Here is a 13,743-nt window from a genome sequence, read left to right on the forward strand (position 1 = left end):
ATCATTTGAAATTAATAACATATTATTATTATTATATATATATACTAAAAATACTACATATACCTATATAAAAATATGAAGTATTATAAAAAACTTGAAGTTAATTATATATATATATATACGTGAACAAAAAATAAAAGGTATATATGAATTATGTTAAGGTAATGTCATAAACATATATAAGAATATTTATAAAATTAAGAAATGAGTATATAAAATAATATGATATAATGAAAAATTATAGAAAGATTAGGTTAACTGATACCCGTATATATATAAAACTATTAAATATAATAAACTGATTAATTTAACGAAAGTGGATCTATTTGAATCCAAACAAAATTCTAAGGGTTAATTTAAAATAAATGAGCAATCGTCCATATTGAAAGCCACTGAAAATCACAGGGACCATTGTAGCAATTTAACACAAAAATCCTATTTGGCTTACAGATTGAAATACTCAAAACGGCGCCGCTCTAAACTGTACTCAATTGAAATCCGAATCAATAGTAAGGTATAAATTAAAATAAATAAATAAAAATTGAATCAAAGTCATATAAAATCTAGAAGGACTTGCTGCATAAATAATCCATAAAGGCAAAACGCGCAGATCCCTCCCTCGAATCGGGTCACCACGCGGATCTATGCCTACAAACGACGCCGTTTCGAAGCCATGGCCCTAGCCTCAAACGATGACGTTCCCTTCACCATTTAAAACACAAAACCCTAAGCCATCTGATATTTTCCCCTAATCGAAAAGAAAACCAAAAGAAAAAAAAATGAACAAAACTCTCTACGCCGCTTCCTGAAAAATCGCACAAAACGAGACCTCCGAACCCTCGCTCCAGCCCCGACTGCGACGGAGAGAACGAGGATTCGACCGCAAGGTATGTTTTTCTGATTTCTCAACATCTTTCTAGTATTTTTCATATGGTAAATCAAAAACAAGAACAGTAAGGAGAGAAAAAAAATAAAAAACGGAGAAAAAAAGAAAATACATGCGAATCACCTCTTTGATTCCGAATATTTTTTGCTCTTTAATTTCAAAATCTTTGTGTGTGTGTTTTTTTCGTGTGTTTGTCTCTGTAACCCCCTACAAAAGGCTCCCTATTTCTTCTTATAGCCGAAATAAAAAAAATGAAATCCCCCCGAATCTTTTTTCTTTACTTTTTTCTTATTTTCCTATTTTTTCTGATTTGCTGGCGATTTCTATTCTTTTTGTTTGCTTTCTCTGCCCTTTTCGTTTGTTTGTCCTTCTTGCAGGTATACGGAGGTCGTACGGTGACGTGGCGCGGTTCGGCGCAGCGCATGGAGGCGTGGCACGTAGCCGTGGCGCTCGTGTGAAGGCGCGCGCTTAGGCAGAGGCTCGGCACGTGGGGACGAAGGCCTTGGTGGCTGCGGCGCTGGAAGTTGTTTGCTGCTAGGGATTCTGTAATCGGGTTGGGATTTGGGTTGAGTTGGTTTGCTGGGCTAGGCTTAATGGGTTTAGGTTTGGGCTAGGTTAATAGGGTTTAGTTTACTGGGCTGTATTGATTTTGGGTTTGTAAAAAAACAAAAAAAACTAGACATTGTTTATTGTTTTGTTTTTTTTGTTTATTTAATCTGCATGGGCCCGGGCTAAAATTGGGCCTTACAAAAATAATGAAGTATAATGGGTTAATTGGACCCAAGTCCATCTCTAAATGGAATTCCATAAAAAAACCCGAAAGAATCCGAACAAAATTCATGCATGGCAATGAAATGAGTGGAAAAGATCGGAAAGAAGTGGTTATGTTTGGAGTCAGATTATATTTTATTCATTTTACTAAAAGGATGAGTAAATTAGTTCATAAACGTTAGATCAAACAACCAATCTTTTTTATTAAAATTTTCATCCATTTTCATCCATTTTTACATGTATTTTATGTTGACATATATGAATTAGTTTTTAACAGTAAAATGGATGAAATATTTAACAGAATGACTGGTTTACTTTATGGTCTAACAAATAAGGATTAATTTACCTATTTTTTTAGTAGAGGAGTAATACAAAGGCGCCATGATACTAAGTGTTGAAATTTTTTTATACCATCTCTATGCTTACCCATGGCTTTATATTAGAAGTCGATTTATTATGTTCCTTTTATTCAAAGAGTAAATTGATATTTCTATTAAAAATCTTATCCATTTCTACTATTACAAAATGGTCCATGTATGTCAACATGAGGTACACTGTGTGCAATTGTTTGGTTATTCAATCAACTAAAATAATCTTTAATAGTAGAAATTGATAAAAAAATTATAGAAATGATTAATTTACTTTTTGAACTAATGTACAATGATCACTTTACTCAATTTTCAAGTTAGGAGGGAAAACGTAATCTAACTTTTAATATAAGGGCTTTTAAGACAAATTTACCTTTCTTTTCGAAGGAAAGCGGATAAGAAATAATAGACTCTTCTTAGCTCATCCTTTTTCTCTTCTTCCCAAATAGCACCCAAAATCCAAAAAGGAAAAAAAAAAGAAAAAAAAATCCTCCAAAAATGGCGACTTCAGCTACTACACTCAGTTCACTTTCCTTCTTCTCTTCTTCCCTTTTCCTCTCCTCTCCTTCCGCTAAACTCTCAACTTCCCTTTCCTTCTCTTTCAAACCTTCTTCAAATCCGTCTCTTTCCATTTCTTCCCAACTTTCCACTCTCCCCATTTTGTCCTTCACCGGCGAAAAAATCGGCGAAACTTATCTCGACCTCAAATCAGCCCCTCCCGAAACCGCTAGAGCCGTCGTTCACCGAGCAATCATCACTGACTTGCAAAACAAGCGTCGTGGCACAGCTTCTACACTCACTCGTGGTGAAGTCCGTGGTGGAGGAAAAAAGCCTTACCCTCAAAAGAAAACCGGACGTGCTCGCCGTGGGTCTACGCGCACCCCGCTCCGTCCCGGTGGTGGTGTTATCTTCGGACCCAAACCCAGAGACTGGTCGGTTAAGATCAATAAAAAAGAGAAAAGGTTGGCGATTTCGACGGCGTTATCCAGTGCGGCTGAGAACACGATAGTTGTTGAAGATTTTGGGGATAAATTTGAGAAACCGAAGACTAAAGAGTTTATTGAGGCTTTGAAGAGATGGGGATTAGACCCAAAGCAGAAATCTATGTTTTTGATGATGGAAGTGCCGGAAACTGTGAATAAATCGAGTCGGAATATTGGAACTTTGAGGATGTTAACGCCGAGGACCCTTAATTTGTTTGATATTTTGAATTGTGATAATTTGGTGTTGACTCCGGATACTGTGGATTATCTCAATGGAAGATATGGTGAAGATTATGAAGGTGATACTGAGGATGATAATGAAGAATATGAAGAAGAAGAAGAACAAAGCGGTGAAGGTAAAGTTCTTTTTTAGTTAGTATATTACTGATAAATTGGTGCTAAAATTTTCTATCTTTTTATTGCATTACATTTTGTGTGTGTAGGTTTATAATGTTTATTTACTGATCTGATATGTGTGAAGAAGATGAATTTAGATGTCGTTTAGAAGGATTCGAAATCGGAGAAATGAGGGTAAAAGTATCATAGAGGCCCTTGTACGAGTTAGGTTATATTTTACTCCTCTTTTCAGAAAATGGTAAATTAGTTCTTGATTGTTAGACAAACAAACTGATTTTTTTCTTAAAAGTTTCATCCATTTTTGTAGTTAAAAATTGGTACCAATAGATGAAATTTATTATAAAAAGGACCAATTTACTCTTTAATATAATGTATAAGGATTAATTTGCCCAATTTTTGAGTAGAGTTGTAAACTGCAGTCACTCCTAGTAAGGGGTCTCTACGGTACTTTTATCGAGAAATGAGCTTTGTTGGGTAAAAGTATGATGAAGGCTCCTGTACTAGATTACATTTTGCCCCTTTATTAAAAAAAACAGTTAGCAAATTAGTCTCTATACAATAGATCAAAGAGCAAATTGATCTTTTCTGTTAAAGAATTAATCCATTTTTACTATTAAAATTTGGTATGATTGATAGAATAATTAGATGTGACATGCCACATGTCCCTCATGTTGACGTACAGAGACCAGTTTTTAACAATAGAAATAAATAAATTTTTTAACAAAAGTATGAGTTTGCCTTTTGATCTAACGTACAATAATTAACTTGCCTATTTTTTAGTAGAGTGGATGAAATGCAATCCGACTCTTAATACAAAAGCCTCCATGATACTTTTATTGCTTTGTTGGTCCTTATGTAATAGGTTAAGTGTATATAGTCAACATAGTGAAGATGCCAATAGAGTAGAAAGATCCTTTGTTGGTAATTATACACAATTTGGCACTGTATTCAACATGGTAAAGATACAAAAGAGAGTATTAAGATGCATATTCCTACTTGGTAGGAGCTGAGTTCGTGATAACGAATAAGGCATAATTGCAAAAAATGCAAAATGGTGTATGGTGTGTATAACGTATGGTGCAATAAGTACTATGTATGACTTTAGATAGATGTACAATTCAACATAGTCAAGATGCAAAGAGAGTACTAAGATCTTTGTTAATGACAAAGAGAGTATGAAGATGCTTATTCTTCTTTGGTAATAGTTGGTAAAAGTACCATGGAGGCCTCTGGACTAGGAGCTAGATTGTATTAAAAATAGATAAATTAGTTCCTGTATGTCAGATCAAAGAGCAAATCGATCCTTCTGTTACAAATTTCATCTATTTCTACTATTCAAAATTAATCACTGTATGTTAACATGAGGTACATGTGGCACGCCACGTATCACTGACATACAGGGACTAAGTTGCTCATTTTTTGAGTAGAGGGGATTCCATGATGTTTTTACCGTAATAGCTTTAGTTTGCTATAATGACTAAGGACTAAATGCAAAATGCAAAATGCAAAATGGTGCACGACATCACATAGGTGTTTCTTGATCAGTTTTGTATCTGTTAGCCTGCATAGATGAGATGATGATCATTGAATCTATAAGGAGTTCTTATATTTATCTTTGTTGATTTTTTTTCTTGTGTTAATTTATTGACCATTCCTTTTGAGGCAGATGAGAATGGTGATGCAGCTCAATGACCTGCTTCCCCCCTCCCCCCCCCTCAATTAGCATATAAGCCATTACATATATGCTGAAGAAATTCAAGGCTTTGCCTAAATCAAACATTGTTGTAGGCTAGTTTTGGTGATTTATTGAGGTTAATTAGCTCTGTATCTTTGCAGATTTTTACAAAGTTGTATCAATTTAGTTCATTAATGATCTAATAACACTCTTCCAATCCAAGCATTGCCCTATTTCATTCTCCCTTTATTTGATTATTTCCTTTTGTTATTCATTACTTGGATCTCCTAGTTCTTGCACTCTCCCCCAAAAGTTATAAGTTTTGGTAAAAATATTAGATCTAAAAAATGGGCTTAGGTGAAAATTTTAGGTCCGTTTAAAATATAAGTTGAGTTTATGTTTAAACATTCAAGAGTTTAACTTGGCTGAATTCAATTTTTTAGTTTATAATGTTATATATTATGATAAATTATATATAATATAAACATTTAAAAAATGTTAAGATAATTATATATAAAATTTTAATAAATAGTAGAATTAAATAATTAAATATTACATTTAAAATAGTATAAACATATTTTTATTTTTATTTTTTAAATATTATGAGCGGGTCTAATATGATCTTTGGTTAGTTATAAGTATGAGCAAGTTTAGATAAAAATTTAGACTCATATTTCAGATCAGGTCGAGCTTGAGCAAGCAAAAAGTGTATTAATATCATGTGTAGGCTCAATCCAAGAACATTAGACTCTAATCGAGGTCATATTATTAATATTATTAAAATTTAAATTCATTGGTGTGACATTTTAGAACAAAAAAAAAAACTCATACGATAATTATGTAATAAAAAATGACGCAATAATTTTAAATTTAATAGAAGGATTTTAGTAGTATAAATAATTAGACTTATTCTTTAAAATAAAGTATGAGAACTAAATTCCTTTGACGTTACATCCTTGATTTAGATATTTTCTTAGTATGACTTAAAAAAATTAGGATTTTGGGTTGAATTTTGTGATATATAGAGAAATAGGTCGATTTTGGAGAAAAAAATAAAAAAATATAAATATGACTAAGAAATGAATCAAACCTGAAACTCAAGGATAAAATCACTAATATTTAACATCTAACCAAAAGAGTTGACATGTCATATAAGTCATAATGCATGCCCTGAAGGACGCATTTTCAGCCCTAATCGATCTATTTCCCTAAATATCGCAGAAACCGACCCAAAACCTTAATTTCTTTAAAACTAAATATTCCTAAATTTGGCCAACTTTAATACTTTGTGCTTTTTTTTTTCTTACAATATTTGAAAATTAATTTGAAAAAGAAAAACAATAAATAAAGCACTCTCCCATTGCCATCACTTTAACCAACAAAACTAGCATCCACAAAGCTCTACACATTGCACCTACCATCATATTATTGAATTCATTAAAGCCCTGGTGTAAAAAATAAAATAAAATAGAGTATGTTAAAGTGAAATTGACCACACCAGCTACTTGTATACAATTTTCATAACATGGATACACCAATTTCTAGCTAATAAAAGTCCAATCCCTCAACTACATATACCAACCAAATTGAGTAATAGATTAATAAGAGGGAAACATGGGTAGATAGGTTAATTTTGTGTATTTATAGTATACTATCATTATTTATAGATATGACATATTAGGTAAGTTTTTATGCATGATAACATATATACTATCTTAGGGTTAACATGTGTATACTTAAAGGAGGTTCGCATACACAGGGTTTGTACTTACGTGTCCTCATCTAAAGCTCTCCCATGTACGAACTCATACAAAATGCGGGTCAAGATCCGATGGAGTAGCAGATGAATGGGTTGATAATAGTTAGGTTATAACAATTATTTGTAAATTCAATCTAATGGTATTAACAAAATATATTATTACTAATTACATTTTCTCACATGGATTGGTACAATAAAATCAAACCTGAAGTCATTGGGAAAGAAAGGTTTTCATTTATCCAAACAAAATTCCAGAAAAAGAAAGAAAAGACAGGGTGTTGGCCATTGCTTCTTAAGCAATACTATCCGATGAACCAAGAGGGAAACAAGTATCTTCCCCACCGGTGCTCCATAGAAAATCAGCGTAGCTCGCCGGATAATATGAGTTATTAGGATCAACTTCAATGGCTTTCAAGAAATTTTCCTCCGCTGCCCACAAATCCTTCTTCGCTTTCCATAAAAAAATCGCATATTTATTGTGTACTTCAGCGTCTACCGGTTCCACTTGTATTGCTTTCTTGAACAACTCTTCTGCTCTGAGAATTAAACAAATAAAATATTTAGTCTAAAAAACTCAAAAACAATACCTCTATGGTTGGGAGTGGAGATCCCTCGACAACTAAAACAACAAAATAAAATTTTAAAAAAAATTGAATGAGAAAGACAAAAGAACTTAGTACCTGTCATAATCATGAACAACAAGGTAGAGAAACTGAGCATAATTAGCAAGGAGGAGAGGATTATTAGGTTCTTGTGATAATCCCTTTTTGTAAACAAGCTCTGTCCTACAATGCGTTCCATCAACGATCGAGTTCCGATGACTCAACTCTTCTTCACTCGGTTCCCACTCTGTTTCATCAAACCATTCATCACCACCACAAGCAACCGGTCTCGCTTTTCCCCCACCGCCTCTACCACCACCAGTTTTCCCATTCTGTAGCTGCAAAGAATCAAACTTCGTTTGCTCCTTGCCTCGAACTTCACCGGAAGGAACATAAGAATAAGACCCCATCGTCGGATTCACCGCCGTTTCTGCCGCCAAAGCGGCGTTGTTTACCATAGAACGAACAGAGAAATTCGCTAACAATATCATCACGTAAATCATTAAAGTGGGTGTACGAGAAAACACTTGTTGAAACAACCAGAGGAACGAAGCATGGATCTCGTTTTGAACTCTAATGAAAATTCCATGTAAATCTTCGTATAACAATGATTCACGCATTTGTAAAGTGTAACTATGGAGCTCACGGATTATAAATACCGTCGATGAAAACGCCTTTTTCATTGAACAACAAGCCGATTCCCCCCACTGTAATTCATTATCGAAGCTATCTTCTTCGTCGTCGGATCTTTCATCGCCGTCGTGTAAGTGGAATCTGAGGGCTGAGTCTTTAATTCTCTTTGAAAATTCATCGTCTGATAAGTAGTGTATACAAGCAATTGGTGAAGAAGCTTTATGTTTCGGTTTGAAAATTTCAGAGGATTTAGACCGGTTGATAATGGCGGAACGTGAACCGAAAAGAGTAGACCGGTTAACGGTCTTTGAAACAAGGACGGCGTCGGTACGGCACCGTTTTGGAAATGAAGGTGAAGGGATTACCGCCGACGAGTGGGTAAGGTTTGGCTCTGATAACTGTAAATGCAAATTTGCTGCTACTTTTACTACCATTTGTTACAAAATTCGGCTATGAGCCACCAAACAGAGCCTTAAGATTGAAAAAAAAAAACCTTTGCTGGAAAAAAAAAACTTTTTTTTCTTTCAAAATTCAAACCCTGAATTTTTTCCTTAATATATTCGAAAATGGAGAAAAAGCGGATCTTGAAACTGGAAAACTGATAGAAATTCGAGATTTCTTAACGAAACATTAATTAAACAATAGTTTTCAAGAAATTTGTTAAGAAAGAAAAAAGGAATTTTCTTAGTTTTTGCTTGGCGCCCGAGAAAAAGAAGCTCTGGCGAAGCTTTATATATTCAGTTATCAGAAAGGAGGAGAAGATCTGTATTTATAGAACAAAGCTGTTTCCTTTTTTTGCTCTGTGTACTTCAAAAAAATAAAATATATATAGAGAGAGAGAGATTTTGTTTTACTGTGATAAGTCTAAGATTTTGTTTAACGAAAAAGGATTAATATAAGATTTGGTACTTTGAGTTTAATTTCACTGTTCAATTTGATACTTATGTTTTTTTGTCCTAATTTGGTACCTGAATTTTACTTGATGTTCAATTTAGTACCTAGACCAAATGGTATCATATCCCTTATGACTATTTGACACGTGTGATCTTGTAACAAAATATAGGTGCTTAATTGCAATAAAAAACACTTAGGTATTAAATTAAATATTGAAGCCAAATCCAAACACTTAATTAAGAAAAATCCAAATACCAAATTGAATATTAAAACTAAACTTAAATATGAAATTGAGATTAAAAATTTTAAGTACTGAATCAGGATAAAAAACTGAAGTACAAAATTGAATATTGAATAGTAAATTATTATAATTATATTTATTTAATATATTACATATTTAAAAATAATAATAGGATATTAATATTTTAACATTGTATCAAATTATAAATAGTATATATATATATTCATAAATTTTAATGATATTATTTTTTCTTAATATGTTTTTTGTCTATTTTTTTATTTTTTAATATGTTTATCGAAGCGAGTCTAGTAACAGAGGCGAATCCAGGGGGCTGGCAGAGGCCCCGACCCACCTTAAAATGGAAAATTATTGTTTTAAAATTTTAAATTAGTAAAGGTAAAATTATATTTTGGCTCCCCTAAAATTATAAAAAATTAATTTAATCCTTTAAATTTTATAAAGATATAGAGTATTAAAAATTAAATTTTATTTCGGCCCCTTAAAATTTTTTTTCTAACTTCGTCCCTGTCCAGTAACTAATCTTTCGCATTCTGTAAGCCCATTAAGGAGTAGATGCTGGCCACAAATTTTAAAACTACTCCGAAAATTGAATTTTCTACCATTAGTTAAGGTTTTATGTCTAATTTATTTATATGATTAATATATATATATGGGTTTTTTATAAAAATATTATTAAAAAATAAAAATTTACCAAAATATTGCAACTTTTTTTTATTTATCAAAATATTACAATTTTTTTTTATTTACCAAAATATATAAACTTTTTTATTATTTACCAAAATATAAAAAAAACAAAAAAAAAGAACTCGCAAAAAAATCGAATCATGTGACAATTTATCGTCACGCTAATGGTATTAAGCGGCACCAAAGGTGCCAAAACCATTGGCGGCACCAATGGTGCCAATACCATTGGCGGCACCAATGGTGCCAATGCCATTGGCAGCACCACTCGTATTATAAATACGACTTCTACCCAGCTGAAGAGAGAAAAATAATAAAAAAAAAGCTGAAGAGAGAAAATTAAAAAAAAAAGAAGAGTTGGCGCGGAAAAGAAGAGAAAAGGAGGTATTTTTTAAAAATAATTGATTATATTATTGTTATTATTTTGTATATTTTGTAATATTTTTGTTGTAGTTTAGTTATTAAGATTAATAAAACTCAAAATAAAAGTATTAGTTAGTATTATTATTATTATTATTATTATTGTTGTTGTTGTTGTTGTTGTTGTTGTTAGTTATTATTATTATGGTTACTTATTATTTTATTTACGAAAATAAACTAGTTAGTAAAAATTAGTATTATTATTATAGTTAATTTTTTAGTAAAATTAATAATTTTAGTGTGTATTATTTTGAGTATAAAATTATTAATATTATTCGTAGTATAAAATTAATAATTTTAGTGTGTATTATTTTGTGTATTATTGTGAGTATAAATTTTTTTAAAGTAATTCAGTTACCGTTCGAGATTTTTTATGAGATTTTTTTTTTTTTGACAGATTAAATATTGAAGATGGATGCTAAGTTTCTTGTATGTGTTTATTTCGATGGAGTCATATTGACAACAAGTGTTGGATGTGTATTTGAATGTCGGCAACAAATAGCAATGAGATTTAATAGAAATGTATCGTTCGATGAAATGAAGGCAAGGATTAATGCAAAAATCCATAGACGTTGTGGGAGAATGATATCAAAAATTTTCTACAAGTTTCCAGTTTCGACAAACCCGGTCAAATTCGTCGAAATGGAACTTGTAGACGACGAAGACGTGGAGACAATGGTCGATCTGTACTGTGGGAATGGGAGTGAGAAGAATGCACCGATTCACTTATTTGCTGAGTTAGTCTGTATGGAGCAAAATGCATCTGATGAAGAAGACGGGGCTGAAGAACCGCGGATGGTGGCTCCAATATCATACGTTGATAGTGAATCAACTATGGTTGGGATTGGTATCGACTTGAATTTTACACCCGATGTTGACATGGTTGGTGGTGAAGAAGAATGTGCCGGCGAAGAAGAAGGTGGTGGCGATCATTGGGATGAAGAGGTCGATAGTGACGCTGATCTCGATTTGGACGATGTACCTGATGATATTGACGCTGAAGATGAAGGCATTTCTGGTTGTTCGGTCGGGGAGCAGATGCGGCGTATTGTGATACACAATAATCTTGGGCCACACATGTCGCTCATAGATCCCGACGCAGCCTATGTATCTGAGTTTCCGGAGTACCCTGAAATATATCATGCTCACGGGCAGGCCGTAACATCTGATGATGATGAGTTATTCATGGGCCAGAGATTCAGTTGCAAAGAAGATTGCGTACATGCCATTAAACGGTACAGCATGAAGATATCGGTGGATTATAAAGTCTCCGTGTCTACTCCGACAACATATGTTGGGGAGTGTTGGAAGGCGTGAAGGTCGCAATTGGCGTACGAGTGCATTCATTAGAAGTTCTCGATGTGGGAGATACGAAAATTTGTTAGTCCACATACATGCACATCAACACGTATGACAGAAGATCATAAAAAACTTGATTCGAAAACTATTTGTACGTGTATCATGCCAATTGTGAAGGATATGCCGACCATTAGAGTTTCGGTACTCATTGCGGAAATACAAGCACGATTCCAGTATCGAGTCTCATATCGGAAGGCATGGGTAGCTAAACAGATGGCGATGGAGCAACTATATGGGGATTACGATTCGTCGTATAACAAGCTTCAAGGTTGGATAGTCGCTATCTTGGAGTACGCATCTGGGGACCGTGATTGAGTTGCGCATCATCCATCTTACGGCCGGATGAGCGATTAGAGCAAGAAAAGGATTTTCCATCGGATGTTCTGGACGTTCGATCCATGTGTGCGGGCATTTCCCCACTGCAAGCCACTAGTGCAGGTGGATGGGACCTAGCTGTATGGAAAATATACACAGATACTGCTTATTGCAGTTGCTCAAGACGGTAACAGAAATGTGCTCCCGATAGCATTTGCTATCGTAGATAAAGAGAACATGGAGTCTTGGGAATTCTTCCTGACAAATCTGCGGAGGTATGTTATTAGGAACGATAACATTTGCATCATCTCCGATAGAGGGAAGGGTTTAATTGCAGCTATTAGGCGTTCCGGTGTGCCGTGGAGATCCGTTTACTGCATTCGTCACATTGCGTCCAACTTCCATAAAGATTATAAGAACGCAGACTGGAAGAGACAAGTCGTGGCAATGAGTAAATGATAACCTTATATTTTCAATATAACCTGTAATGTTTGATTTTATCCACTCGTCAGCACTTATTTTTCGTTAATACGTATGCAGCGTACGAGTTAGAGCCACATATTTTCCGGCAAAGAATGGCCCGACTTGAGACTGACATGGAGGGGCAGACAAACACATCTTTTCGACAATGGTTGCGCACAATGGAGCCGTGGCAATGGGCTCAAAGTGCTGACGAGGGCTTTCGTTATGGCCACATGACCACAAACTTAGTCGAGGGGATCAACGCAGTCTTGTTAAAAACACGTCATCTTCCGATTGCATTGGTATTTTCTGCTACTTTCTATAGGCTGGCCACTTTGATGCCAAAATGGGTCGTGACAAGTCGACAGATTCAAAGGGACATGTGTTTGTTGAACATGTGAGGGATGCAATGGTCGTAAACCGTCGGTTGGCGAGGTCAATGAACGTGGAAATATATTCACGACGACAGGAAACGTTTCAAGTTACTGAGAACATCGTTCGTCGACCTAGGTCCTACGGAGTTGATCTCCGGAACAGACGGTGCGAGTGCAGGAAGTTCGAAACACTTCATTACCCCTGTGCGCATGTCGTGGCAGCGTGTGCTAAAGTCAACATTGCTGCTGAACAATATGTCGATGATGTGTACACGCTGGAGCGCACATTGCGTGTCTGGGAGAATGAGTTCCCCGTCCTGCCGGACCTATCTACGTGGGAGGTGCCGCCGATCACTTTCGAGCTTCTCCTAGACAGAGGGCTACGGAGGAATCCAAAGGGTCGTCCGCAGTCAAGCAGAATCCGTAATGAGATGGACATTAGGGAGAAATCTGAAGGAAAACGCTGTGGAATATGTAGGTTAAGTGGTCATAGCCGGAATAAATGCCTTAACCGAAACTTTCATGTTGGACAGTCGTCGGGATCGGGGGGAAATCAGGATCTGTAATTTTAATAATAATAATAATTTTTCTTATTCGGCTTATGCTTACGCTTAAATTGTATCCATATTGTTTCCAGATTAAGTTATAATATACCATGTAAGCGTTGTCGAACATCCGAGATTAAATGATTATAATGGAGGCATTAATAATTCTATTCAGCATTAATATAATGAAAAAAATTGAATAATTGATATCCATAGATAAAATTCAGAACATCCGAGATATCTAAAATACAAATAATACGAGTTATAGAAAAAGTGCATTAAACCCCTACATTTGATGGTTCGATGGTGTTGTCCGGGGGGTATACCTACGCGGAGGTCGACGCTCACGGCCTGGGCGACGACCAACATCCTCATCGTCCGCGGGTGGGGGCGTGGA

General features: G+C 34.7%; 2 protein-coding genes across 2 annotated transcripts; one reads left to right on the plus strand and one right to left on the minus strand.

The window, feature by feature from the left end:
- Positions 1–2,447: 2,447 nt before the first annotated feature.
- On the plus strand, positions 2,448–5,262 carry LOC105789989 (50S ribosomal protein L4, chloroplastic). Its single transcript, XM_012617352.2, has 2 exons — positions 2,448–3,364; positions 5,032–5,262. The coding sequence occupies exons 1-2, from the start codon at positions 2,524–2,526 to the stop codon at positions 5,055–5,057; spliced, it is 867 nt and encodes a 288-aa protein (XP_012472806.1). The 5' UTR covers positions 2,448–2,523; the 3' UTR covers positions 5,058–5,262.
- A 1,654-nt stretch (positions 5,263–6,916) lies between these two features.
- LOC105789990 (hypothetical protein) lies at positions 6,917–8,836 on the minus strand. Its single transcript, XM_012617353.2, has 2 exons — positions 7,480–8,836; positions 6,917–7,335 (listed from the first exon to the last, which is right to left on the minus strand). Exons 1-2 carry the CDS (start codon positions 8,466–8,468, stop codon positions 7,092–7,094), a joined length of 1,233 nt encoding a protein of 410 aa, XP_012472807.1. The 5' UTR covers positions 8,469–8,836; the 3' UTR covers positions 6,917–7,091.
- Positions 8,837–13,743: the final 4,907 nt, after the last annotated feature.

This window comes from Gossypium raimondii, chromosome 8 (genome assembly GCF_025698545.1).
Source record: "Gossypium raimondii isolate GPD5lz chromosome 8, ASM2569854v1, whole genome shotgun sequence".
In the NCBI taxonomy this organism is placed as follows: Eukaryota; Viridiplantae; Streptophyta; class Magnoliopsida; order Malvales; family Malvaceae; genus Gossypium; species Gossypium raimondii.

Bases quoted from the DNA above. Each gene is read 5' to 3' on its own strand.
- LOC105789989 (XM_012617352.2), top strand. From the start codon at position 2,524: ATGGCGACTTCAGCTACTACACTCAGTTCACTTTCCTTCTTCTCTTCT. The intron at 3,365-5,031 runs GTAAAGTTCTTT...CTTTTGAGGCAG, and splicing joins AGAAGAACAAAGCGGTGAAG to ATGAGAATGGTGATGCAGCT.
- LOC105789990 (XM_012617353.2), bottom strand. From the start codon at position 8,468: ATGGTAGTAAAAGTAGCAGCAAATTTGCATTTACAGTTATCAGAGCCA. The intron at 7,336-7,479 runs GTACTAAGTTCT...TTTAATTCTCAG, and splicing joins GTTGTTCATGATTATGACAG to AGCAGAAGAGTTGTTCAAGA.